This window comes from Nicotiana tomentosiformis, chromosome 7 (genome assembly GCF_000390325.3).
Source record: "Nicotiana tomentosiformis chromosome 7, ASM39032v3, whole genome shotgun sequence".
Classification (NCBI taxonomy): Eukaryota; Viridiplantae; Streptophyta; class Magnoliopsida; order Solanales; family Solanaceae; genus Nicotiana; species Nicotiana tomentosiformis.
The window spans coordinates 109,561,711-109,589,686 of NC_090818.1; the positions used below are offsets into that span (position 1 = coordinate 109,561,711).

The 27,976-nt window shown below is 36.7% G+C and overlaps 2 protein-coding genes across 2 annotated transcripts; both read right to left on the reverse strand.

Moving 5' to 3' along the window:
• Positions 1–19,914: 19,914 nt before the first annotated feature.
• On the reverse strand, positions 19,915–20,352 carry LOC138896189 (S-protein homolog 2-like). Its single transcript, XM_070180977.1, has one exon. The coding sequence runs from the start codon at positions 20,350–20,352 to the stop codon at positions 19,915–19,917; it is 438 nt and encodes a 145-aa protein (XP_070037078.1).
• Positions 20,353–26,813: 6,461 nt separating this feature from the next.
• On the reverse strand, positions 26,814–27,398 carry LOC138896190 (secreted RxLR effector protein 161-like). Its single transcript, XM_070180978.1, has one exon. It carries the CDS (start codon positions 27,396–27,398, stop codon positions 26,814–26,816), a length of 585 nt encoding a protein of 194 aa, XP_070037079.1.
• Between the last annotated feature and the right edge of the window lie 578 nt (positions 27,399–27,976).

The window sequence follows — 27,976 nt, forward strand, 5'->3', positions numbered from 1 at the left end:
ACTTTGGCGATGCTGAGATAAAGTTGAGGGACTTTTTGACCACCAATTAAGAAGCATTGACCAAGTGTAAGTCCATTGAATGATACTCCCTCCGATCCACTTTAAGCGATTTTTGACTTCTTTTTTTATGGTCCACAATATTTAATTTTTTAAGATATCAAGAAGGAATTAACTTTTTTTTTTTCCAAAGTTGCCCTTGGAGTAAAGAGTCCAGGACTAGTTTGTTATATTTTTAATGAGCAAATTAAGGATAATATGTTTAATTTCACTGTTAATTAATACTAAAAGGTGAATTCCTTAATATGTGTAGCTAAAAAATCACTTAAAGTGTACTGGGGAGTACATACTTGCACAATCATTTATGATATAACATAAAGGAGTAATAACTATGTTGAATCAACGAAAGTGAAATAGTTCACTTTCTTTTAATTAATATCACATTCCATTGATAATAGTCCGAGTCTCCCCCCCCCCCCCCCCCCAAAAAAAAAAAAAAACCCACCTTTTGTTTTTTGCTTTTTTGAGAGGAATGATAAAGTACAAGTTATCGATTTATATCAAGCTTTCTATTTTTATAACTTGTTTTACCAATCATATATTTTCCAATAAGCAGCAACAGGATCGCGATGAGCGCCAAGGTAGAAGCCATTCTCTTGTACTCTCCAATAACATTCATTTCTGTTACGACTTACCTCTCCACATTCATCACCTATATCATAATTATAAACATCAAACATTTTCTGTTTAGAATTCCACCAAAAATGGCAATAGAATGTTGTTTCCCCAATAAACTTCCTTCTAAATGTAAAATAGAACTCGCCGTTTGGATTAAGGTCTTTGTATCCTAGATCGTCGTCACGAGATTGACAATGAATTCTCAAAGATTTGGAATTCTTGGGGAGGGCATTGATAATGTAGATATCAACTCTAGGGTTAAACCATGAACATCTAACAAGAACGAGGTTTAGCAGAAAAATGAGTGAAAAAGAAAGGGTTTTGGTCTTGAAATTAGTCATATTTGACCCTGGAAATGGTTCTTTTAATTTTGTTCTATGATTTGTTTGAAATTCTAGAGAGGTTCATGCTACTTATATATGCATCAGAAGAAACTAATATCGTTTACTTTCTTAGATTTTTTCAAATTAGATAAGATCATCATTTATTTTCTCCGTGCTTTAGTTACAAAAATGATTGGACCGTCATTACAGTTTCATACCGTTTTATCAAAAATGCAATGGAATATTCTGTTTATTATTATTCCCCTTGTCTTTTAAATTTATTGCTTTTTACTGGAAAATAATTAACTAGGATAAACCTCCTTTCTCTTCGATAGTTTCATTAGGTAAGAAACTACATGCCGAAAGCAATAAAAAAGAAAACGACAACAAAAAAGGCCCTATTGTTGTCTAAATTGTTGGACATTTTAATAGGGCAAGTTACATACATTTGGCTGTTCGGCCAAAATAGATTACATCAGCTAGTCTAATATGCAAAAAGTATATACTGAATGAACCTAGGCACCAATACAAGACCCTGTCCAGGTAAAGAATTTGAACTGTTAGGCAGGAATTGAAGAAACTACAGTTATTAGGGAAGGTACTGAATATATGAATATTAATTTATGACTACATATATGGCCTTAAGGGTTCGCATTGCGACTTAGTGAATTTTCAATATGATCGGTATTAATATGGAAAATTGGTACGCATATACAACACTCATAGCTATGACATATTTTTTTTATCAAAGATTAGGCTTAGCAATTGTAGCTCTTAAAAAAAAAAAAAAAAAAAAACTGCAAAGATTAGCTGAGTTGGTTGGGTGAGTTGTTTCCCACATGGGAGATATGTGATCGATTCCCCTCATCAGCAGCCTCCAGTCAGAGCTCGTCGCACCGAACTTGCCTAGTGCAGTTTACATCTCATGTGTAATTTGCGAACGATTGCACAGTGAGCAGGTTACCTAGTGCGTACCCGAAGGATAGTGGCTGTGAATTTTCCTGGGAATTTTCAAAAAAAAAAAAAAAAAATCCTGGGAATGTTTTTTTTTTTTAAAAAAGGTGTAGCTAAAAAAAATAGCAGTACATAGCCAAATCCCGCTTTTTAGGAATATCGGGCGATTTATGTACTCAGCACCGACTGGATTGATTTTTTTAATTTTCCAATGTCCCATCACTTCTGAAATCACAAAATTTCTCCACTGCCACAAAAATCATTAGTGAAATTTTTCATTAAAATCTCATATTTTACCTCCCATAGCAAACTATTACACCATATTTATTATAAATCAAAATAATTTTAAAATATTATTACTTATAGCTACCTTTTTTTGTTTTATAACAAAATAGATATTTATTTTATACCCTATCATTGAGGCATGAAATACGCTAGTTATGTTCTTTCTCTCTCTCTTCTTTCTCTCTTTCTATTAGTAAGATTCTCAATCCTCTCTCTTCTCCCTCAAATCTCTCTCCTCTTTCTATCAAGGCAGCCGTCGTAGCAGCCATTTTTGGTGGCGATGGTGAACTTTCTAAAGCGAAGAGGATAAATTTGAAGCGAAGAGGGAGTAGGTGAACAGATCTGTCCATGCTTACGGATTAAGCTTTTGAAAATCTGAAGCAGAGTCGCCGGAGAAGATTTAAGGGCTGGGCTTTTGTTCGTCTCCATTTTTAATTTTAATACAATGTATACAATATTTTGCTTGGCCGAACACGCCATCTCTGGCAAACTTTCTTCTCTTCTTTTCTATTTGAGTCACATACGATGATACAAATACATTGTATTTTGTACAAATACACTCAAATACATTGTATTTTTGTATAAATGCATTATTTTTTCGCATGTTTTTTATGTATTCCGAAGGTCTGTATTTTTTGAATACATCTGAATATCATTGTTAACTTTCTTCTCTTCTTTGATTTTGAGTCACATACAATGATACAAATATATTATATTTTATACAAATACACTCAAATACATTGCATTTTTATATAAATATTTTATTTTTTCTTCTGTATTTTATATATTCCGAAGGTCTATATTTTTTGAATACTAACGAATATCACTGTTTTTGTGATTTTATGTTATTTGAATACAGTCGAATTGAATACGGTGAATTGAATACAATGTATAATAATGAATAATGAATATTGGTGAATTGAATACAATGTATACCGTCGAATTGAATAGAACGGTATACATCCTATTTCTTAATTTTTTTTGTTGTTTTGATTGCCTCATTATATTTATAAATACAGTCGTGCGAATATATGGATTACAACACAGTAATCGAGCTATCTGTGCGCTTGCCCGTGTATTTTGTTGAGCTAAATTAGGAGTGATACACGCTAATTGATCCTATTTTCGTTATTACATAGCTGGACGCCCTGCTTATTAGGTGAATTCCGCGACTGTATTCAAGAATACATTAGCGTGAATACAACGAATACAGTCCGGTAGCAATTATTAAACAGCTGGACTCCCTACTTATTAGGCAAATTCCGCGACTGTATTCATGAATACAATAGCGCGAGTACAACGAATACAGTCTGGTAGCAACGAAATATTAGCTATAGGAAGTAAATATGTATATGCTAGCTATAGGAAGTTAATAGCCACTAAACTACAGTAGTTTCTGAAAATTCCTCTACTTTAAATCACGACTAAATTCGGATCTAAACTTTTTAAGGGCATGTTTGGAGACCACTGAGTAATTACTAGCTAGGTTGTACTAGTAAATACACGGGCAAGCGCACAAATAGCCGCTTGGAGGACTGTCATTTAAGACATATTCAAAAACTATAAAATATTTAATGTTTAGTCGCTTCAGAATCCTTCCTTCAGCTTAATACATTTCACTAACATGGCCACTACAACCAAACAATTCACAATATGCATTGCAATATTTTCTCTTGTAACACTAGAAAGGAAAAAACAATAGGAAGACTCTATTTTGTTCAAGGAATGGCGATTATAACTTGTCATTTCACCTTATGCTAGACAAAGATCTCGGACGATATTGTAAAATTTGACCTCTTTATATTGGAGTAGAGCGTTCCTCTGAATATCAAGTAGGAATTAGGAAGATATACGAAGAGTGTTGATGTATACTTTTGTAAGTTTCGAGTCTGATAACTATTTGCCATTTAAACTCATATGAAAATATGCATAGGGAACCCGTGAAGTAAAAAAATAATGATATTAATAAGATTAGCAGCAATAATAGTAATAATTAATAAAAAGTATAATAATGTCTGTTAGTTTGACTGCCTTTAAAGATTACTAAAGAACTTGGTTCGTCACCTTACTCCTTAAGCGTAAAGAAAAATAATACGGCTCAAAAGGTGAAAAATCACCCAGCTCAAAAGGTGCAAAAATCACGCCCTACCACGTAGGATTTTAGCTTCAACTTCACTAGAACAGTGAGCCAAATGTATCGATTACAAATCTGTAACTCGATACTTTCCAGTTCTCCTATTTTAACTATTTGACTTACAAGTTACTCTAACTTGCAAAATCAAATACTCACTCCAACTCACTGATTGTATATAATACTTTGATTACAACTCGATTTCTTAAAATATATTTACTAAACTGACTCAAGAAGAACACAACACTGGTACTCGCCTTAAGTATAAAAAATGTAGTTCTTCAGTTGATGTGCAAAAGGATGATCTCAGCAGTCCAAAAAGATAGTATTTAAGTTCCCTGGACTCTGAGATCTTTTAGGAGTCCTATGCATAGTCAGCTTCTCGTTTTATAGGACTCCTACTGCTCAAAGGACTTCACAAGTCTTGGGACTCTTGTCTCTCACTTATGCAAACGTATCTTCTTGGACAACAACCCTTATCATGTTTAGCAGTCATCTTCCAACAAACTCGGACTTGGGTAACTTTGAGATAAAGTTATTGTCTTGCAAAAACGTGCATTCATCAACCTTGAGGAGCTGGTTCTTAGAGCAGTTAAGCAGCTACGTTGAGGACCTGGTTTTTAGGGCATTTCATCTGAACAAACTAATTTGTTAATCATCAAAATCTCAATACTCAACAAATTTCCTCTTTTTGATGATGACAAACTTTGTGCACATTAAAACTAGGTAAGTACCTCATATCGCCACACTATGACCAAAAAAGGTACAATATTTGTGCAACAAGCACACAAACAGGCACATCAATACCAACACCCCCAACTCTATCTTCTCCCTTTTGGCATCATCTAAAAATAAAATAAAAATTAGACAGACTAAGCACAGTTAATGAAAGATTCATGGCCATTTATGCTACAACACAAGCTCAAGAAGTATCAAAGCAAATAAACTAAGATGATCATATAACCATGTGCGAAGCATTAAAATATTATAAGAGAAGCCATTTAGCAGTGCCAAAATAAGCCCAGGGACTTGACTCAAAATATTAGAGCAAAATAAACTAAACATCCTGCAACCTACGCAGAACTAGAACAAAAGAAACAAGAATTAAAGTACCACTGGGATAACACAATAAGCTGAAGACATGGGGTAAAGGACCATGCTCAAGGATGTGAGGACGATGGGGTCAAGGCTTTCACAAGGGTGGTAATCTGTTGGGCATGAGCCTCTCTGTCCCTTCCGAACTTCTCCCTAAGCTGCCTGGTTTCTTTTCTCAACTCATCATTGTCTTCTCTAAGCTTGGAATTCTCCTCAAGAGCTAACTCTAGCCTTTTAGTTCTGCTGCCCTGCTGCTACCAGGTAGAATAACAGACCCTGTTGGTCCCCTAGCCTTGATCTCCTCATATCCACACTGCTTGAGGGTAACATCATCCAAGACATCATTGTGGTTTCCAAACATAAGCTCAGGCAAGGCAATATTGAGCTTGCCAAACAACTCAGTTAACATGAAGCCATAAGACATAACATGCTTAGGCTTGGAAGTGTCTGCAACCCTTGCCATATGCTGAATCATCAAGCTAGGGAGATTGATAGCTCTACCAGTATCAAGCAGTTCCATCACAGCCATGTCTAGCAGGGTAGCCTCGTGCCTCCTCTCAGATATCTGCAATATGCAAGAGTTCACAAAGTGAAATAGCAGCTTGTGAAAGGGAGTCATATCAGTCTTGTACACTTTCTGGGGAGCATCTAACTCAAACTTCTAAGAGAGCTTCCTTGTGACCACAATTCCTGTGTCTACATCATTGTCTATGGGTATCCACTTTTTCTTCAAGTAATTGTCAAAACCTAAGGAGGGAATATTCAGTAGCACCCAAGCTCTTCAGCATCAAACTCCATCTCAAACCCCCTTACAGAACTCTTGACCACTTTGCCATCAAATTGGAAGTTTGCATAGAAATTCACCACAACAGGCACACACATGAGGGAATGACTTTACAAATATGTATCTCCATCCCCGTAGCTCAAGTTTTTCAACTAATTGAGCCATACCTTTCTCATCAGTGTTTGCAAGAATTTTTTCATTCAGCATTTTTCTGTTCCTGAATTCAGTAAGCTTATCAACCACAACAGGCATACCCTTCTTTTTCTTTCCTTTACTGGCTTTCTTAGATGTGATAGCTACCACGGTGGGTTTAACAATTTTCCTCTTTTGTACTGATGTCTTTTCTTGCAAAGTAGAACCAGACTCATCTTCTTCATCCAACTCAACTACAGGTTCACCAAGTGGAACTTGCTTTCTTGGCTTCTTGGCACCTTTGGACTCTTTAATAATCTGTTCATCAACAACCTTTCTTTTACTCCTTATGAGAGGAGTCTTAGTAGGAGGAGCCACTTCTTTTCTTGCAGGAACGATTGTCTTTGTTGGTTTCACAAGGGCCTTCTTGCTCTTCTTTCCTATTGCAGACATGGGTAAATTATCCTCATTATTGTTGACCTCCTCATCTCCAGTAAAAGGATTTAACAAAGGCCTAGTTTCTTCAACCCTTTTCTCTTCACTTGCTTCTTCTGAAGGGGCTATGACAGTGTTCCTAATAGTCATAGAGCCTTCAGATTCCCCACTTGTATTATCTTCCTCACTCTCTTGTTCAATACTCTCACTTTCACTTCCCTTTTGTTCTTTCTCACCTTCACTCTCAGAATCACCTTCTTCCTCACTATCTTTTTCTTCCGCTCTAGAATCCCCCACTTGTTCATCTAACTTATCTTTCGCCCACTCTCCCTTTCCTCACCAGATTCCCCCTCATTCTCACTCTTTTTCTCATCAGTATCATGAGTCATGTCCTAAGCCTGATGCTCCTCATGACTAGCCACCTTTCCTCCTTCTTCCTCACATACATCATCATCCTAGTCCTCAGTCCAGCTGGAAGAGAGTCCATCAGAAGCCTCCTTATTCACTGGTTCTTTCTCACCTTCCCCTTCAACCATAAGCATAACATTAGTGGTATCTATCCTTTTCTCGTGAGTTGCAATGTCTGTTTCTACAATATGTTCCTCTACTCGTGGTTTATCACTTTTGAATGGAACAATGTCTAAGGGCGCAACATCACTAGTAAAAACCAGAACATCTAACTTTGATGGAGGTAATTTTACTTGATTTGTAGTAGTTGACACTGATTTCCCCTAAGCCACAACTTCCTTAACCATTGTGTCCACCTTAACAGCAACATCAATCACCACCTTGTCACTCTTAACAAGTGTTTTTGACGTAGCCTTGATCTTAGTGGACTTAGAGGTATTTTTTGAAGCAGACACAGGTTCATGAGAAGGTGGTTTTGCAAGTGAAGGTCCAGTAGAAGTGGGAATAGTGGGTACAACAGGAATATAGGACGATGGTGCAGGTACAGTAGACGGTATAGTTGGAGAAGGAACATGTGTGGGTGTAGGTTCACTTGATGATTTTGCACTTTTCTTTGATTTGGGTTTCATGTTCTTGGGTTTGGCTTCAATCTTGGATAATGATTTTGCTTTAGAGGGAGTTTGGCTGGATTTAGGCATGGTGATGAGAGAATGAAATTGATGAAGGAACGAGAGAAATATTTTTTGATTCTTGCTTAGGGTTTGAGAAGAACAGTGAGGTCTGAAAAACGGATCACAAGGGGGCTTTTAAATAGGTAACTCCTGATTTGACTGGAAGAAAGAGAGTAACTGAATTTGAGTTCTAACAGGATTCTAATAACGATTACTTTTGACTATTAGAATTTTAGGAGTAATTAAACTCTAATTGCTATAGGATTCCCCCTTAATATTTGACTAGATGACAATTAGGAGTGATGCTAAAAGGATTAGAATCCCCAATGAATTAAGACAAGATGGCACGTACTTGAGTCAAAGAACCAACTCCTTAGTAACTTCTAACTCATTTAAGCTATAAAGCTTCAGTATTATAGGTTAGTATCATAAGACATAGTTATCAGCTAGACATTTCTCAAAACAAGCACGAGATTGAATCAAACACATTGTACTCGACCATCTACATTTAATTATAAATTTTCTAGTCAATCATTGGGGTTCAACCTAGTTGGAAGTATTAATTAGACCAAGTTCCAATCTATACCTTTCGAAGTGATCCCTACTCAGAGCTTTAATAAAAATATCAGCAATTTGGTCTTCAGTGTTACATAAGTTAATTGAGATATTTCCCTTTTCATTATTGTCTCTGAGAAAGTGATGTCTAATGTCAATGTGCTGGGTTCTCTTGTGTTGATAGGGATTTTTAGCAATGTTTATGGTACTAGTGTTATCATAGAATATAGGAACACAATCAACAAAAATACCATAGTCCCTTAATTATTGTCTTAAGCAACTGAGCACAGTAAGATGTTGATGCCACATATTCTTCTTCAACTATAGATAATGCCACTGAGTTCTTCTTCTTTGTTCCCCAAGTCACCAGGCAAGAACCAAGAAAGTGTGTTGTTCCTGAAGTGCTTTTTCTGCCAATATGAAAACCTGCATAGTCAGCATCAATATAACCAACTAGATCAAAGTTATACCCTCTAGGATACCACAAACACAGATTATGAGTCCCTTTAAGATATTTGAGTATCCTTTTTACAGCCTTCAGATGAGACTCTTTGGGATTTTTCTGAAATCTTGCACACAACCCCACACTGAATACAATATCAGGCATGCTTGCTGTGAGATACAACAGTGACCTAATCTTCCTCTATATAGCTTCTGTTCAACACTTTTTCCTTCTTCATCAAGGTCTGAATTTGTTGCAATGGCAATGGGAGTGTCTATAGACTTAGAAGAGTCCATGTTAAATTTCTTTAGCAGTTCCTTGGTGTATTTTTGTTGATGTATCATGGTTCCATTAGGTGTTTGCTTGATTTGCAACACCAAGAAGAAGTTCAATTCATCCATCATACTCATTCCAAACTCATTCCCCATAATCTCAGCAAATTCCTTGCACATTGCTTCATTAGCAGCCCTAAAGATAATATCATCCACATATACTTATACTATCAGAACATTTTTTCCTTTACTCCTTAGAAACAGTGTGTTGTCCACATTTCCTCTTACAAAGTTATTTGTTAAGAGAAATTTTGAGAGTCTTTCATACCAAGCTCTTGGATCCTGTTTGAGTCCATACAGGGATTTGTCTAACTTGAATACATAGTCAGGAAATTCTTCACTCTCAAACCCAGGAGGTTGTTTAACAAACACTTCCTCCTTCAAGTAACTGTTCAAAAATTCACTCTTTACATCCATCTGATACAGGGTGAACTCCATGTGTGCAGCAAAAGCTATTAGCATCCTTATAGCTTCCATTCTGGATACAGGTGCAAATATCTCATCATAGTCAATGCCTTCTTCTTGATTGTATTCCTGAACCACAAGTCTGGCCTTGTTCCTTGTGATATTTCCTTGCTTATCCATCTTGTTTCTGAACATCCATCTGGTACCTATGACAGTTCTGTTCTTGATTCTTTGCACCAAGTGCCAGACCTTACTTCTTTCAAACTGATTTAGCTCATCTTACATGGCTATAATTTAATCTGGATCCTTTGGAGCTTTCTTTTATATTCTTAGGGTCAACCTATGAGAGGAATGTTATAAATACAGATAGATTTCTCAGAGATGACCTGGTTTGTACTCCAACATTAAGATTAGATATGATGTTCTCAAGGGGGTGTGAACTTTGATAGTTCCATGGTTTAATCTGAATCCCCATAGATGGTTCACCCAAGGAGTGACCCAAAGGAACAGTGTCGGTAGGTACAACTTCTTCAGTCTGGTTAGAAGTCAGAGTGGTTCTCTCTTATTCTTGTTCCTCATGATCACTTTCAACTTTCTTAGGATCTCCTGATCCATCTTCATATTGATGTTCAGGTTCTTTAGAAGCTCCTTCATCAGTGAGTCTTATGTCATAGTCTTCATCCTGCAGACCTTTCTCTGCCATGTTATTAGATTCATCAAAAATAATATGAATATTTTCTTCTACGCACATAGTTCTTTTATTAAAATTTTTGTAAGCTTTACTCTGTGGTGAGTATCCCAAGAAAATTTCCTCATCACTTATGTCATCAAACTTACCTAAAGCTTCTTTGCCATTATTGTGCATAAAACATTTGCACCCAAAAGCTCTTAGGTGAGTGATGTTATACTTTCTCCCTGGAAGTAAATAGTAGGGAGTTTTTTCAAGAATGGGTCTGACCATGCATCCGTTTAGCAAATAACAAGAAGTATTCACTGCCTCAGCCCAGAAACTCTTAGGCAGTCCATTAGCAATCAGCATGGTCCTCCCCATGTCTTCTAGGGATCTATTCTTTCTTTTCACAATACTATTTTTTTGTGGAGTTATAGGTGCAGAGAAGTTATGATCAATATCATGTGTGCTACAGAACTCAAGAAATTTAGAATTTTCAAACTCAGTTCTATGTCTGTTGGATCATTCTGACAAACACACAGAAAACATCAAAAGTTTCATATTTAGATGCCAGAAACAGGGTCCATGTGTACCTAGAAAAGTCATCTACAATGACAAATACATACCTCTTGCCTCCCCTGCTCCTCACTCTCATTGGTCCACATAGGTCCATATGAAGGAGTTCCAAGGGTTTGGTGGAACTGACAACCTTTTTAGATTTGAAAGATGACCTCACATGTTTTCCCCTGACACAAGCATCACATATCTTGTCTAAGGTGAACTCAACTTTTGGTAGTCCAAAGACCAGGTCCTTTGCTACCAACTTGTCGAGTTGAGATAGACTAGCATGTCCCAGTCTTCTATGTCATAACAGTGGGTCATCTTTCACTACACTTAAGCATGTGTGCTCACACTAAGGAAGAGACATAATAGATATCTTGTAGACATTGTTTTGTCTCTTACCTTTTAACATAATTTCATCAGTATCAAGCTTAGGGACAGTACAGATTTTGAAATTGAATTTTACCTTATTTCCTTTATCACATATTTGAGAAATGCTAAGAAGATTATGTTTAAGACCTACTACATAATACATATCTTCTATAGCATGGGAGAGTAACTTACCGACCTTACCAATACCTGTTATCTGGCGCTTTTTCCATTTTCAAATTACACACTCACTCCTTGGAAGGCTGTCAGTGAGAGAAAGTTTTTTTTTTCTCCAGTCATATGTCTTGAGCATCCACTGTCTAGATACTAGTCTTGATTGTTCCCTGCACCAGAAATCACAAGTTAGTCTTGGGAACCCAGACAAGCTTGGGTCCTTTTTTATTTGAAAAATGATGAATTAGATCTCTCTTTTCTTGTTGGCCTTAATCCACTTAGTTTGGACAAAAGGCTTGACTTTTGGTTCTTCTTCCTTCTCCACAATTTTAGCAAGATCGAAAGTGTTCTTAAACTGAGTATGAATTAGGGCATGGCAAGTATCTCTAAAGTGTCCTACCTTCCTACAATGAGTGCATATTTTGTTATCAGAAATTCCTACATACTTTGGAACAAATTTAGGAACATGTTTTCTATAGCCAATTCCTGATTATTTAATGCTGTAGTTTTCATTCAGCCAATTTAATGCATCTGAGGATCTATGCCACTTGCTTAGTCTAGATAGTTCATATTTAGATTTTTCTAGATTTTCTTGCAATATTTTATTCCTACATCCATCATCACAAAGATTATCTTTAATCTCTTTTATTTCCTTTTCAAGCTTATCTTGCATATCACTCATTTTTCCTTTACTATGTATATCAGATGACTTCTCATTTTTAGAAGTGAGCTCAAGCACTTGGTTCTTAAGGTCTTTGACCCGTCCTTCAAGATCATCTTTGTCAGATTCAAGTTACTTGAGGTCAAGTTTAACACATAAAATGTTGCTTATTAACTGATCATTTCCAACACTCATCTTGTCTATCTCACTTATCATAGTCACAATTATAGCCATCAACTATTTTTTAGACATAACATGAATATTTTCATTTAAGTTAGAGATACTCGCTTGATTTATTTCATCTTCAGTCTCTGAGTCACTCATGGCCATCATCCCTATCACTTTTTCTTTTGTTTGGCTTTCTTCAATTGCCATCAGTGCCACTTCAAGTTTTTCATATCCAAAATTAACTTCCAAGGTCCTCCATATATCATGAGAAAAAATGCAAGAGGACACCTTGTAGAGAATATTTTTTGGCAAACTTCTGTAGAGCAGGTCTTTTGCTTCAGCATTTTTCTTGATTACTTGACGATCCTAATCATCATAATCATCTTCTCTCTTGTTACATTTGTTTTCTTCACTATCCACTTTGGTGGGAATGATTAGTCCATAACTGACAATTAGCCATATATCAAAGTCAATGGCCTATTCCATACGCATCTTTCATTCATCATAGTGATATGCATCAAATAGAGGAGGTCTTCCAATATGTATTCCAAGTTGTACTGGAGGTTCAGTCTCCATTTTCTGATGTGCATCAATTACAGCATAGAGACTTATGGCATCATCCTCTTTCTATTCCTCTTTATCACTTCCACTGTTCTCATATGCTACTAGAAAAGCATGTTTCATTACTTCAGTGAATCCTTTCCCTAGGATTTTCCCTTTGTTTGGACCCTTATCTCTCAATGTTTCCTGTTTCTCTTTTTCAGCTCTTTCTTTTTTCTACTCAATTTCCCACATTGGGCAGTCTTTGACCATTGGTCTGGCTTGTTATACTTGTAGCACCCATCATAAGTGGCTTTATCTATCTGCTTATGCTTACCATTGTTCTATCTCTTAGATGTATTTTTGGAATTCCTCATGAACTTCTTGAACTTAGCAAACATTGCTAGGTCAGGATCATCACTGTCAAATTCATCTTCTTCAGATGCCTCAAGAACCAAGGCCTTATCACTCCTTGGTTCTTTCTTGTGCAGTTCTATCTTTCTCATGTCATGAGTCTTTAAGTTTCCAACCAACTCATTAAGTGAGATCTTATCCAGCTCCTTTGCTTCCTGAATAGCTGTGACTTTTGACTCCCATGAAACTGGAAGAATCCTTAGAACTTTGCTAACCAACTCTTCTGAAGTAAACACATTTTCAAGTTATTTCAGTTCATTTGTTATTATAGTAAACCTAGTCATCATCTCCTGGATGGGCTCAGTCTCCTCATGGAGAAGAGCTCATAGTTCCTCATAAGCAATTCGATCCTTGATCTCTTCACTTGGTCATTCCTGCATAAGCAGTTTAAAGTGCATCCCAGATCTCCTTTGCATTACAGCAAGTTGATATCTTGTTGTACTCGTCAAGATCAAGTCCACATATAAGGATTTTCTTAGCATTTTCATTCTTCTTCATCATTTTGAAATCTGCTGCTACAAATTCTGAGGGGGTTTTGGCAACAGTTTCATTTTTCCCATTTTGTTTAGTAGGAGTTAGTGGACTCCTACTATGGACTCATTTTTTTCATTTTGGTTCACTATGGTCCATAGTTCATAATCCTCAACCGTCAGAAAATCTTTCATTCTTGTTTTTCATCAACTGTAGTATTTTTCATTAAACAGGGGTGGTCTGGTAGTTGACTGTCCTTCGTTAATTCCAGGTGAAGCACTCATTTTCCTTCCAAGATCTCTCTAAGTGTTAACCGTGTGTGAGAGAACCTGCCCTGATACCAATTGTTAGTTTGAGTGCCTTTAAGGATTACTAAAGAACTTGGTTCATTACCTTGCTCCTTAAGCGTAAAAAAGTAAGAAGTAAAGTAAACACAATAATGTTTACGTGAAAAATTACTTGGCTCAAAAGGTGTAAAAACGATGACCTAGAAAAATCAAATACTCACTCAAACTCACTGATTGTATATGATGCTTTGATGGCAACTCGATTTTCGAAAATACATTCACTAGACTAACTCAAGAAGATCACAACATTGGTACTCGACTTGAGTACAGAAATGTAGTTCTTCAGTTGATGTGCAAAAGGATGATCTCAGCAATCTAAAACGATAGTATTTAAATTCCTTGGACTCCGAGATCTTTTAGGAGTCCTATGCGTAATCAACTTATCGTTTTATTGAACTCCTACTGCTCCAAGGACTCCACAAGTCTTGGGACTCTTGTCTCTCACTTATACAAATGTATCTTCTTGGACAACAACCCTTATCATGTTTAGCAGTCCTCTTCCAATAAACTCGGACTTGGGTAACTTTGAGATAAAGTTACTGTCTTACAAAGACGTGCAAGCATCAACTTTGAGGAGCTGGTTCTTAGAGCAGTTAAGCAGCTATGTTGAGGACCTGGTTCTTAGAGCATTTCATCTGAACAAACTTTGTTAATCATCAAAATCTCAATACTCAACAATGTCACACTAATTTAATTAGAGAAGAAGAGATAGAATATTTTGAAAATAAGTCTCACTTCTTAATTTTTGGTTATAATTATATATTTTTAGTGCATTACTTACCGTACATTTTGGTGCTTTAATGTTAAATTATACTATATTTATGCTTAATTGAGTTTATTTTATGTGCAGGTACTTTGAAGATAAAATTGGGAGCAAAGTAGAGATTTTATGTATATTTTATACATTACAAGAAAGGGTTCATGACAGTGCCAGCCTTAGAGTAAGGCAAGTAAAGCAAAGGCTTTAGGCCCTATAATTTTGGGGGGCTCATTTTTTTCTAGTAGTAGATTTATGAATTAATGTTTTTCAAATAATTAAGCATTTTAAAGTTAAAAAGTATATTTTATCATAAAATGAAAAGAAAATTTTAATGTATTCGAATAATTCGAAGCATATAAAAATATTTTTAATTTTCTATTTAATGGTTAAAAATATTGTGTTAACCTCGAGAGTTCCTTAAAATATAATAGTCAATTGATATTGACGATTTAGACTTATTAATTTAAAATTAAAATTGTTAACAAAATAGTATAATTAGAAGATAATACTCTAATCGATAATTCGATATACTTAATCATATAAGAGGATTTGATTCTTTTTCAAATGCATATATTACTTATAGAATAATATTAATAATTTTTATACTAGTTGCATATATGAAAATATTTTTTTAAAAAAATAAAATTGATAAAACCTTACTTTAAGATCAACAATGTCTCAAGATAAATTAAATGAATTATCTAAACATATTATTAATTAAAAAAAAATCAATTAGAAGAAATTGATTATAAATAAAATTATTACTTAACTTTACATTTTAAAAAGCTAGATAAATAAACTTAAAATAAAATTATATACAAAATTTTGGTTTAATAAAAAATTTAAAGCCTATAATCAAGATTTGGCTTTAGCCATCAATTTCGTTGAGCCGCTCCTAATTTATAATTATTTAATTATTGTGCAATCATTGAAGACAAATAAACGTGAAAAAGAAGACAAAAAGGAAATTTTTTGCAAAAGAAGAGAAAAGAAGACAAACAAAAAAGAATAGAAAAGTAGGATCAAAAGTTTGGCAGCAAATCAAATGTTGAAGCAAGCTGGCGAGGCGAGGATTTCTTCTCGCGTTTAGTCTCGCGACGCGAGGTCCAACGCGGGTTCTTCACGCGCGTCTCGCGTTGCGATGCGCGGTGTCTTCTTTTTGGTTTGGACTTAATTATTTTATTTAGACTTTTTTCTACGCCTATAAATAGTCATTAAACATAATTTATATATAACTTTTGACTAAAGGAGAACACAAAGTCGTCGGGGAGGCGAGATTTCATCTTTTCTTCGGTTTACCTTAATAATTTTTATATTTCTTTGTATGATTTATTGTGTGGCTACCATATCTATGTGGAGCTAAATTTCACGTTCTAGGGTTGTGGTTCTTTCATGAATATTATTAGTTGAATATTGATTTTGATTTCTTGATTTGTCATATTAGTTTATTTATTTGTCACGACCCGAAATTTCTACCTACGGACCATGATGGCGCCTAATATTTCACTTGCTAGGCAAGCCAACGATAGAATAGTTTTTAGCCATTTTTAACAATTCAAAATAAATAATAACCAAGAACTGAATAAACTGAAATATAGTGAGAAAATCATACAACCGCGATATCTAAATACAATCCCAAAACTGGTGTCACAGGTACACGAGCGACTAGAATAATACAAATAGTCCGAATGAAAGTATAACTTGTTGAAATGAAATAAACAGTTAGAATAAGGTAGAAGGGGACTTCAGGCCTGCGAATGTCGTGCAGCTGTACCTCAAGTCTCAATACCGACAATCAATCCGAGCAATCTACTGACCGTGGCTAGGACCGACTCCAAAATCTGCACAAGAAGTGCAGAGTGTAGTATGAGTACAACCGACCCCATGTACTCTGTAAGTGCCGAGACTAACCTCGACGAAGTAGTGACGAGGCTAACGCGGGTCACTTACAATAACATGTACGCTGTATAATAGTAATAACAGGAAAAGTAAGGCAGTTAACTTATGAAAATAAAATCAATCCTCGAAATTAGTAAAACCAAAAACACCAATCCTCATAATCTCATATGAAAACACCGAAAGCTAACACAATGCAACAATGAATACAAAATACACAATCCGTTGTGGCGCGCAACTCGATCCCACCGTACAAACACAATTCTCTCTTATTTCACCATATCAGTATCAAGAATAACATGTAAAATCCGTTGTGGAGCGCAACCCGATCCCAACATATAATCAGAATTAATATCATAATCCACCTTTATTTCACCATATCAAAATCACATATAAAATCCGTTGTCGCATGCAACCCGATCCCACCATATCAATATCAATTCTCTCTTATTTCACTCGTTGTGGCGTGCAACCTGATCCATAAACAAAACTTAATAAATGTAATCAATTCAACAACTCAAATCACAAGAATCTCTACGATTAAAGATTATGAAAGCAAAGCCATAAAGGAAACCTCGTACCAAATCAGGGAATGTTACAATTAATACAAAACAACAAGATAAGCCAAACATATGATAATTATAGTGTACAAGTAAGACAAGTAAGGCAAGTAGCAATTAATCATGGAATCATGGAAGAAACGAGCATTTCAACACAAGAGTAAGTAGATGACAAGTAACAAGTTACGACATAGGAAGCAATTAGGACATGTAACAGTTAAGATACAGAATGATATAATTAATAAAATACAGGAAAGCATGAAAACAACTATTTGACGGCGTATATACACTCGTCACCTCGCATATACGCCGCTACACATGTAATTCACATAGCACATAATTCAAGGGTTCCTAATTCCCTCAAATCAAGGTTAGACCCAACACTTACCTCGCTCCGCAAGCAAATTAAAGCTCAACTGGGGCCTTTCCTCAAAAATCCGCCTCCAAACTAATCGAATCTAACCAAAATCGACTCAATAATATCAAGCAATGCTAGAAAAATCAATTACAATACATAAAGTCAAGATCTTTACATTTTTTTTCAAAAAGTCAACTAAAGTCAACATCGGGCTCGCTTGGTCAAAATCTGAGGTTCGGACCAAAACCAAATTAACCATTCACCCTCAAGACTGATTATGTGATTAGTTTCAAAATTCTACCTCAATTTGAGGTCTAAATCTCAATTTTATAAAAATTTCTAATTCTACCCAAATCCCTAATTTCTACCATGAAAATCCTAAATTTGATGTTGAAATCCTATGAAATATAATGGGTAATTGAAAAAAAGTAGATTAAAGTCACTTACCAATGTGTTTAGAAAGAAAATCTCTTGAAAAAACCGCCTCTAGGATATTTAGGGTTGAGAGTTTGTGAAAAATAAGTTAAATCCCGTCTTCACAACTTTTTGTCCAGGCGCAGATGTCGCAATTGCGAATCCCGCAAATACGAGAAATCTATCACAATTGCGAAGAAGTCGCATCTCTTCTGCCATCGCAAATGCAATGGTTTTGTTTGCAAATGCGAACTTGGGCATTCTGCAAATGCGACCAATTTGATCGAAATTGCGAACCAACTCCCCCCCAGCCCCCAATCGCAAATGCAAAGAATTTGTTCGCAAATGCGAATCTATCGCAAATGCGATCCTAACCTCGCAAATGCGAGGTCTGAGACTTGTGCTCAAAACTAGCAAAATCCTACTCTTTCAAACACTCTGCCACGCGTCCGAAACTCACCCGTTCCCTCGGGACTCCAAACCAAATATGCACACAAGTGTAATAACATCATACGAACTTGCTCGCGCGATCAAAACATCAAAATAAAACCTAGAACTATGTATCATACACCAAAACAAATGAAATTTTTAAGGAAACTCAAGAACATGAAATTTTACAACCAGGCATCCGAATCACGTAAAATCAACCCTGTTTTACACCAAACTTTGCACATAAGTCATAAATACTGAAATGAACCTATACCAAGTTCCGAAACCGTAATCCGAATCCGGTAGCAACAAATTCAACCTTCAGTTAAACTTAAGAATTATTTAAACCTTTAAATTATTAGTTTTCACAAATTATGTTAAATCAAGTTAGGGACTTCCGAATTCAATTGCGGACATACGCCCAAGTCTCAAATTACGATACGGACCCACCGGGACCGTCAAAACACTGATACGAGTCCGTTTACATAAAACGTCGACCCTAGTCAACTCAAATGAGTTTTAAGTTACGATTTCACATTTTCATCAATTTTCTCATAAAAACTTTCCGGAAAAAGGACACAGACTGTGCACGTAAATTTAAAAAGGCTAAACGGAGCTATTCAAGGTTTCAGATCAGAGAAATGAAGGCTAAAGCCAAAATTGGCCTATCGGGTCATCACATTATTTAATCTTGCGCTTAATTATTTGATTGCTTGATCACCAATTAAATACTATCTATGAATCTATAGTTGAACTCGAAAGTGAAAATTCTAGATTGCATATATGATTGAGTAGAGCAAGTTCTTGGACCCTGGCATCGGGGAATGGATTTGCGGTTAGGATAGACATATGCTAATTGCCTTGTTTGGTTATTATACGGGAATTACAAATGGATTCTTGTTGATTCTAACTCTATAGGCATATAGGCGTTAGGTTAGCTTGAATAGGCATGTAAGAACTTGATAGATTCTTATGAGCAATATTAACCCCGTCAACTAATAAATCGGATAATTTAAGTAATCAATTCACTTGAAGAGTACAATAGGATTGTTAGATAGTTCATAACCCTAGATCGTTTTCATCATATTGATAATATAAAATATGTTTTTCCTTTATTGAGAGTTCACTATTTGTTTTTCTTTATTTTAGTTAGTTTAGATTTAAATACTTTTGAGTTTAATCCTCGTTTAGATAATTAGGATAGTCTAATTTAATTAATAGTTAATTACAAGTACTTGTGAGTTCGACGTCCGACATCTAACCACTTTGTTACTTGACGACCGCGTATACTTGCGTGTGCGTTTGGCCGCATCAAGTTTTGGGTCGTTTATGAATTGGTGATAACATAATGAAATAGAACATAGCCAATATATTTCATTCCCTTGCATTTCTTCTTTTTTCCTTAAAAAAGAGGAAAGATAAAATACAAGTAATCTATTTCGCTCTCAAACTACTAATATTTAATTTCTAGATGCAATACAACATAGTATATATATTACCACGACTCTTTCTTCCAATAAGGAGGTGGAGGATAACGATGAGCGCCAAAGTAGAAGCCATCTGCCTGAACTCGCCAATAACATTCATTTAAGTCTCCATTTACATTGCCACAATCTTTTTCAGCTATATGATTATTGAAAACTTCAAATGATTTGTCTTTGTTTTCCCACCAAAAATGACAAAAATAAAGTGTACTCCCAATAAGGACCTTTCTACGAAAGCTAAAAGAAAACTCCTCATTTGGATGAAGGACTTTATATCCTAAATCATCATCACCAGATTGACAATGAACAGTCAAAGGTTGAGTATTATTGGGTAGGTTACTTGTGATGTAAACATCATATCTTGAGCTAATCCCAAAGCTTTTTGCAAGAATGAGGTTTAGTAGAAAGATTAGTGACAGAAAAAGGGTTTTGGTATTGAAATTAATCATATTTTACCCTACCCTTGAAATGGTTACTTTTGTTCTTTGATTTCTTTGACACTCTAAAGAGGTTCATGCTACATATATATGGGTCAGAAGAATTTGATAGTGTTGACTGACTTGAATTCTGTCAATGTGGATAAGTCATAATCTGATTTTTCTCCACTCTTTTTTGGAAGAAGATATGACCCTCATTATAGTTTAATGCCGTTTTAAGAGAACATAAAGGAATATTCTTTTTGTTATGCCCTTTTACTTTTTAGTTGCTATTTTATTTTTTGAAGCAAAAAAGGAAAAGCCTTTGTTTTTTTATATGAATTGCATCTGTCAGAGACAGATTTAACACACATTTAGGGAGGGAAATGCGGTTGCGGATGCTTTGGCATGTTTTGAAAAAGAAATGGATCCTACACAACATCACGATTAATTTCCTCCTAATAATACTATAGTTCATGCTTTCAATAACTAACAACGCATGTTATTAGCCACCAAAAAAAATATTATAAGTAGGAATTGAACTACAGCTGAAGTACTAGTAATAAATAAAAAGATAATAAGTATCCTATTGGTGTGTGTGTATATATATATATATACTCCAAAGAAATTAAAAAGTAAATTTGATGGTTCTATACTTGTAATATGTCCTGGTCGACTACAAAGTACAAACCATAACAGTGCGATTTTTTTCCTGTTGTAGACACTTGCGAAAAAAGACTATAGAAAGACTTTATTTCGTCCGAGGAGTGATGTATCAAACTTGAAATAATCAATTCGCGCGCAAGTAAACTCACTTGTAGTCTAGCCCTTACTAAACAGAATTACAAGGAATAGTAATTGAAATGCCATAGAAGAACTAATAAGAAGAAAGAGGTGAGAAACAGAGTCCGATATAGAAGGGGATGAGGAAATCAGTGATACAGAGCAGAGATGAGAGAGAACATATTCAACATCACAATACGCATAATCCCAAAATAACCGATCAATCCCCCTTTTAACAGAACTATCCTTGTGTCAAATACTCAATCTGGATCCCAAATTAACCTGGCCCTATTACTTGTTATCGGCCCAAAAACTCTTCTCAGCCCAATAGCTACTTGTGTGACATTGGGTCGGGGCTGGTTCATAACAATACTCCCGTCCTCAATAAGAACCTTGTCCTCAAAGTTCGCGTCAAGAACGGTGATACTCGCGAGCTCCCAACCCATTATCTCAGAACCGAGGCATGCTTTGTGACTTGACCAGAATATGTGATCTAATGCACCTGTTATGAACCAATCAAACCTTTGATCATTGTGGTTCTTAGTAGATAGTAACAGAGATCTTAACTTGACCTGCCATACATATTAATATGACCTTGCTTGCCATCTTTTAAAGTCAATTAGCAGCAAGCTAAATGAGAGAACCAATGCAAATATTCTAGTGACGAACCTCCGCAAAAGCATGAACTATGTTAAACGGAACTGTTCAGTGTGTTGAAAAAGTTTACTTCACGGTGGATGTAGCTGTGATGATAAGAATCTTGTGTTTCCTCTGAAAGCTCCATAGGCCACAACAACACTGGAATAAATAGTAGGATAGAGACTGCTATAATAATATCGTTGACATGATTGAGCTCCACAACAGCTTCATAATTTGCACCATACTCGATCACACTCCAACCTAACATAGTGCAGACAAAAGATTGAGTAAAGTTAAGTTGTAGTGCAACTCCTTTATTATGATAACCCCCCTTCAAATATTTACACACAGTGGAATCATCAAACTTGCCATCCAACAGAACTGATATTCCCCTCCATGGTATATTAACATGCCTAGGCATTTCCACAATATCCTTACGTCTCTGACAAGGGGCAAACCATTTGTCTAAATGGACAATTCTAGGTGAACTTTCCACAAAGTAAATCAACATCGAAAAATAAATATAGTGAAGATGCTCCCAATTGACCTTAAAATGTGCAGATTCAAAGTCAGATTCAACTTGTTCCATGTCACCCCATAGCGTGTAAAAATTTGGCCGATTAACCACAGTATACCAGTACTTCTCCTCATGTGGAAATTCCTCTGGAAAACTCTCAGCCATAATAAATGTAAATCCCAAACTTGACAATGTGTTAGTGAATGGTCTCTGTGATTGAACACCAGTGGAGTCATTTAGGCTTGAGTGAATTACAGTGACAGTACTAAAGAAGTCCATGCCGAGAATAACATATACACCTTGTACGGTGCGCACGAATTCAAGGCGATAGAGTTTAAAGGTCCACCAAACTATATAGAGAACCAGGTTCTCTATAAGTTCCCACAAATATTAGTTCCCACAGAAACCACGCACACTGCAGTGAGTAAATAACAGGAGGAATTTTACGTGGAAAATTCTCATCTCAACGGGATTAAAAACCACGACCTACCCTTGTAGGATTTCAACTTCACTACTGAACAATTTTCAGATTATAACCTATGTAACCTAGGAATTAACCTCTTAATCTCTCACTAACTTGTAACACTCTATTACAAGCCACTTTGTAATAACTCTATTACAAAAACTTTACAACTCGACTAACTCTAGCCAAGACATAAACACAAGGGTTTATGATTTACAAAGGGTTTCCTACGCAATGCTTCTAAACAAGCTAAGTAGGAATTACAATTGAAAAACTATTACAAAGTTACAACTCAATTAAGGACATACAATAACTTGATATGGGAAACTGGTCCGTAGTAGTGTTGTTATTTGTTCTTGATGCACTTGAGAATCGTTTTGTTGATGATCTATCACACTGAGTGTGCTTGAGTAAATTCTCTAAGTGTTCAAGTCATTTGTTTTACCTTCCTTGATGTTAATAATGCATTTGTGACATCACTAAGATGATGTAAGTAAGGTAGGTAAAAGACACTCCCCATAAAGTTGACTGTTGCACTATTTTTGCACTGTAGCGTGTGCATGCAGCAGCTTTACAACTGGGGCAGTTGACTTGTGCAGTTTTCTCGGGAAACGGTAGCTATCTGCTCCATCTGTTGTTTCTTTGACTCTGAAGAGTTGGGCCATATCCCAAGCTGGAACCTTTTGATCTTAAGGTCTTGGGAATGTGTAACAGGTTCCTTATCTGGTTCTTGACAGTAAGTTTGTTAGATCATGAAAATATAACAGGGATATACATATAACCTATCAATTTCCCCTTTTTTGATGATGACAAACTTATAAAAAGATTAGTAACATCATAAAAAGAATCTGTTTCCCATCCTGTTCCCCCTGAATTTTTTTCCCCTTTTGGCATCATAAAAAGATTAGTAAAAGGCTTATAGGAGAAAGAAGTCTAGCTTGAGTTAACTCATTCCACTTGTGTGCACACAACATGACTAAAAACATAGCATAAAGACAAGGCATATACAACAAAAAAGGAAAAGCTTCCATTAAACAATTTGGATTTGAAAACAAGGAACAGAGTCAATGTTATTGAAAACCATCCACAATTCAGAACAACAAAAATAAATACCACAAACATCATAAAAATAACTAATCATAGGAAACCAATACTTAAGACTTGACACTGAGGGGACACTGTTTAGGGAGCACTGGAAGGAGAGGGCTTAGAAGCAGAGGTAAGGGTTTGGAGGACGAGATCCATTCGAGCATTCGCCGACATTTGCTCATTGAGCAGTTTCTCTTTCAGGTCCTCCACCTATTTCATGAGCTCAAAATTCTCCTTGGTCAAACGAGAAACCTCTTCACTTTGAGAGATACTGGAACCAGGTGCCTCCTGAAGCTGACTCAACTGACTCTCAAGAATAGCATTTCTTGCTTTCAACTGCCATATCTCAGTAGTAGCACTATTCTAAGCGTTGATCAACTTTGAGATAATAGAAGTGCTTCCAACTCCTCCAGCCCTATCAATGCACTCATATTCTTCCAGAGTGGACTTGGAGAAAGTTTGCTTCTTAGTTCCCACTTTAGCTTGTCCCAGAGGAACCTTGAAGTACTCAAAGACCTTGGTAAGAAGGAACCCACAAGGCAGCCCATGATTACCATCTTTAAATCTGTCACTTTCTGCATGTGCTATATCATGATCCCAGGCAGGTTGATGGTAGTGAAGTTGTCCAGTGCTTCCATGAGGAACAGGTCTGCACGAGAAGTGATAGATCTTCTCTCAGCACGAGGGAGCAAGACCTTGTTCACCATCTCAAATAGCAGTTGATACACTGGAATGAGGGCCTTCTTCTGTACCCGTTCCCCTTGCTGAACTGCTCTGTCATTCAGGATGGCATTTCTGAAATTTTTGAGAACAAGATCCCTGAACACTAGACAGCCCTTCAGCAGGCACACCCAGAATAGATCCCAACAAAGCAGAGTCCATTACCATATCAACTCCATTCACCATCACACAGATGTGATCATCCTCAACTTTGAAGAGGTCGGCATAGAAACTTTAAACTTCCTCCTCATACACCTTTGGAGCATCACTTGTGAACAAATGTGTCCACTGCTGAAACTCACAAATTTCAACCAGCTGTCTCATACCGGCCTCCTCTCAAATATCAAGGGCAAATGTGCGGCCCCATAGCACCTTTTGATTCCTCAACTTCTCTTTCCCAGCACTCCTTGGATCACCAACTTTTCTTTGAGGAACCAGGTTCCTCATCAGTATCAGCTTTCTCTTAGCAGACTTGCGAATATTCTTTCCTTTTTCATCACACTTCACAGACTTTTCACCCAATTCTTCCATCACCCTGGCAGCAGACTCTTCTACCAACTTATTACCAGATTCTTTCACCACATTTTTACTAGGGACAGCATCATCAAACTTGTTCAGACTTTCAGCAGACACAGAAGATCCCTTTTTAGGCTTGGGGAGACCATGCTTCTATGAGCGCTTTCTAGTCAAGGAACCAGTTTCCTCTGCTACTTCATCATCCACATACACAACCGGCACTGTCTTCTCGCTCACAACTTTCCCATCTTTCACTAATTTTCTTCTCCTTGACTTAGCTTGGTTGTTCTTAAGCGCAGACTCAAGAGCCTCCTTCCTTTGCAACCTTGTAGTAGGTCGCTTAGGAGTAGACTCTTGAGCAACCATAGGTCTACGCCTAGTCAAGCTAGCAATTGGCATATCATTATAATCCTCTTTACTTTCCCCAAATACTTCTTCAGAATCAGATCTCATCTCAGGCACAAGTTCTCTACCCTCTACCACAGTCTTAGACTCTTCCCCCTGAGCCTCAGACCCATCCGCACTTCCTTCGATAATAACCCCTTCATTAGCTATAGATAGCATGTTTTCTATTTCTTATTTCTCTTGTAACTCCATGGAAAATGTAGAAGAAGAAGGAGTTGTACTTGTGGGCACGAAATTAGGAACTGAAGCATTCTCAGAACCAACAGTTTGGTCTACATTTGAGCCTTCATCCAAAGGAAGACTGGAGATTTCCTGATTTTCTTCTTCGTCAACTGTACCCTTTTCACCCAGATTTTTCGGTGAGATAGGAGGAGGGCTCATGGCCAAAAACCTTTTAGGAGTTGAGATTTTGCGACACCTATGAGAACCAAAACTCGATTGGGTAGGAGAGGAAACTAAGAGTGGGGGTGACTCTGTCCTAGGGTTTTGGCTAGTAGTAGTGAGGAGAAGTAGTCCAACATTGGTGTTTTAACTGGTGAGGACTCAGTTGGGGTGTTACTTGGAACACTTGAATTTTCATAATTTTCAGCCATGGTGAGAAGTGATGAATTGAAGAAAAGGAATGGGTAGTTTGAAGAGAGGAAGAAGAAAGGAGAGTTTGAAGTTTGATGTGAAGAGTTGTGATAATGACGAATGTATTTAAGATGGATGAGGGACCAATTAAGAAAGGGAGGAAGTTTTGGGATTTGGGTCGATTATTAACGGGTGAGACGTTTGGGTTCAAAAGATGCAATGAAAAGAAACTGACGCACCGATGATGTGGCACTTGTTTTAATTGTTCAAAATTGTGCATGAGAGAACATAGAAGCTACTAACTTGTGTCAAGAGAACCAGGTTCCCTGACTAATCTTGCATCTATAAGCTTTGCCCTTTTTACCAGCGTGTACTGCATCCACTGCCTATTTGCTCTGTAATCATCATGTGTGTCTACCTGTAACGGTATAGAGATGAGTTAGACTTTGCCAGGAAATACTTTTTAACTAATTTTACCTGAACATTTCTTTCATAGCCAATCATCGAGGGACCAGGTTCTCAATTGGGTTTTATCAACCCCAGTGCCAGGCGATTTCTTTCAAAATGTTCTCTTCTTAAAGCCTTGGTAAATATGTCTGCAATCTGATTTTTTGTGCTGCAGAATTTCATGCAAATGAGTCCCTTTTCAACATTGTCTCTGAGGAAGTGGTGACGCACATCAATGTGCTTGGTTCTCTTATGTTGGACTGGATTTTTGGCCATATTGAGTGCACTTGTATTGTCACACAGGAGGGGCACACAGTCAGAGAACACTCCAAAGTCTTCCAACTACTGTTTGATCCACAGCAATTGAGCACAGCAAGAAGCAACTACTACATATTCCGCTTCTGCAGTTGAGAGTGCCACAGAGTTTTGCTTCCTTGTAACCCATGAGATTATACAGGAACCTAGGAAATATTCCATTCTAGACGTGCTTTTCCTGTCCACCAGATATCCTGCATAATTAGCATCAGCATACCCAACAATATTAAAGCTGTCACTTGAGGGATAGTAGAGAAACAAGTCCTGCATTCCTTTGAGATATCTCAATATTCTCTTGGCAGTCTTCAGATGAGATTCCTTTGGATTAGATTGAAATCTTGCACAAAGACCCACGCCAAACACAATGTCTGGTCTGCTTGCAGTGAGATACAAGAGTGACCCTATAATCCCTCTATACATGGTCTGATTTACAGGGAAACCAGGTTCATCCATGTCTAGACGAGTAGCTGTGGCAATAGGAGTGTCAATAACTTTTGATGCTTCCATGTCAAACCTTTTCAGCAGCTCCTTGATGTACTTCTGCTGACTTATCAATGTCCCCTTTTGAGATTGCCTCACTTGAAGTCCCAGGAAGAAATTTAATTCTCCCATCATACTCATCTCGAACTCACTTCCTATGAGTTTTGTAAACTCTTCACAAAGAGAGTCAGTTGTGGCTCCGAAAATGATATCATCAATGTATACTTGAACAATGAGTAGGTTCCTCCTTCATTTCTTCAGAAAAAGAGTGTTGTCAATTTTCCCTCTTGTAAAGCCATTTTCTAGAAGGAACTTTGACAACCTTTCATACCAAGCCCGGGGAGCCTGCTTTAGCCCATACAGTGCCGTGTCCAGTTTGAACACATGATCAAGATGCTCGTGACTCTCAAATCCAGAAGGTTGCTTGACATAAACTTCTTTTTTTAGGAAGCCTTTCAGAAATGCACTTTTGACATCTATTTGGAACAGTGTGAATTCCATATGTGATGCAAAGGCTATAAGGATTCTGATAGCTTCCATTCGAGAAACTGGAGCAAAAGTTTCATCATAGTCAATCCATTCTTCCTTATTGTAGCCTTGAACTACAAGCCTTGCCTTATTTCTTGTTGTGTTTCCAAACTCATCAAGTTTGTTCCTGAATACCCACTTGGTTCCTATAATGGTTCGATCTGCAGGTCGAGGAACCAGGT

Bases quoted from the DNA above. Each gene is read 5' to 3' on its own strand.
- LOC138896190 (XM_070180978.1), bottom strand. From the start codon at position 27,398: ATGGGAGAATTAAATTTCTTCCTGGGACTTCAAGTGAGGCAATCTCAA.
- LOC138896189 (XM_070180977.1), bottom strand. From the start codon at position 20,352: ATGATTAATTTCAATACCAAAACCCTTTTTCTGTCACTAATCTTTCTA.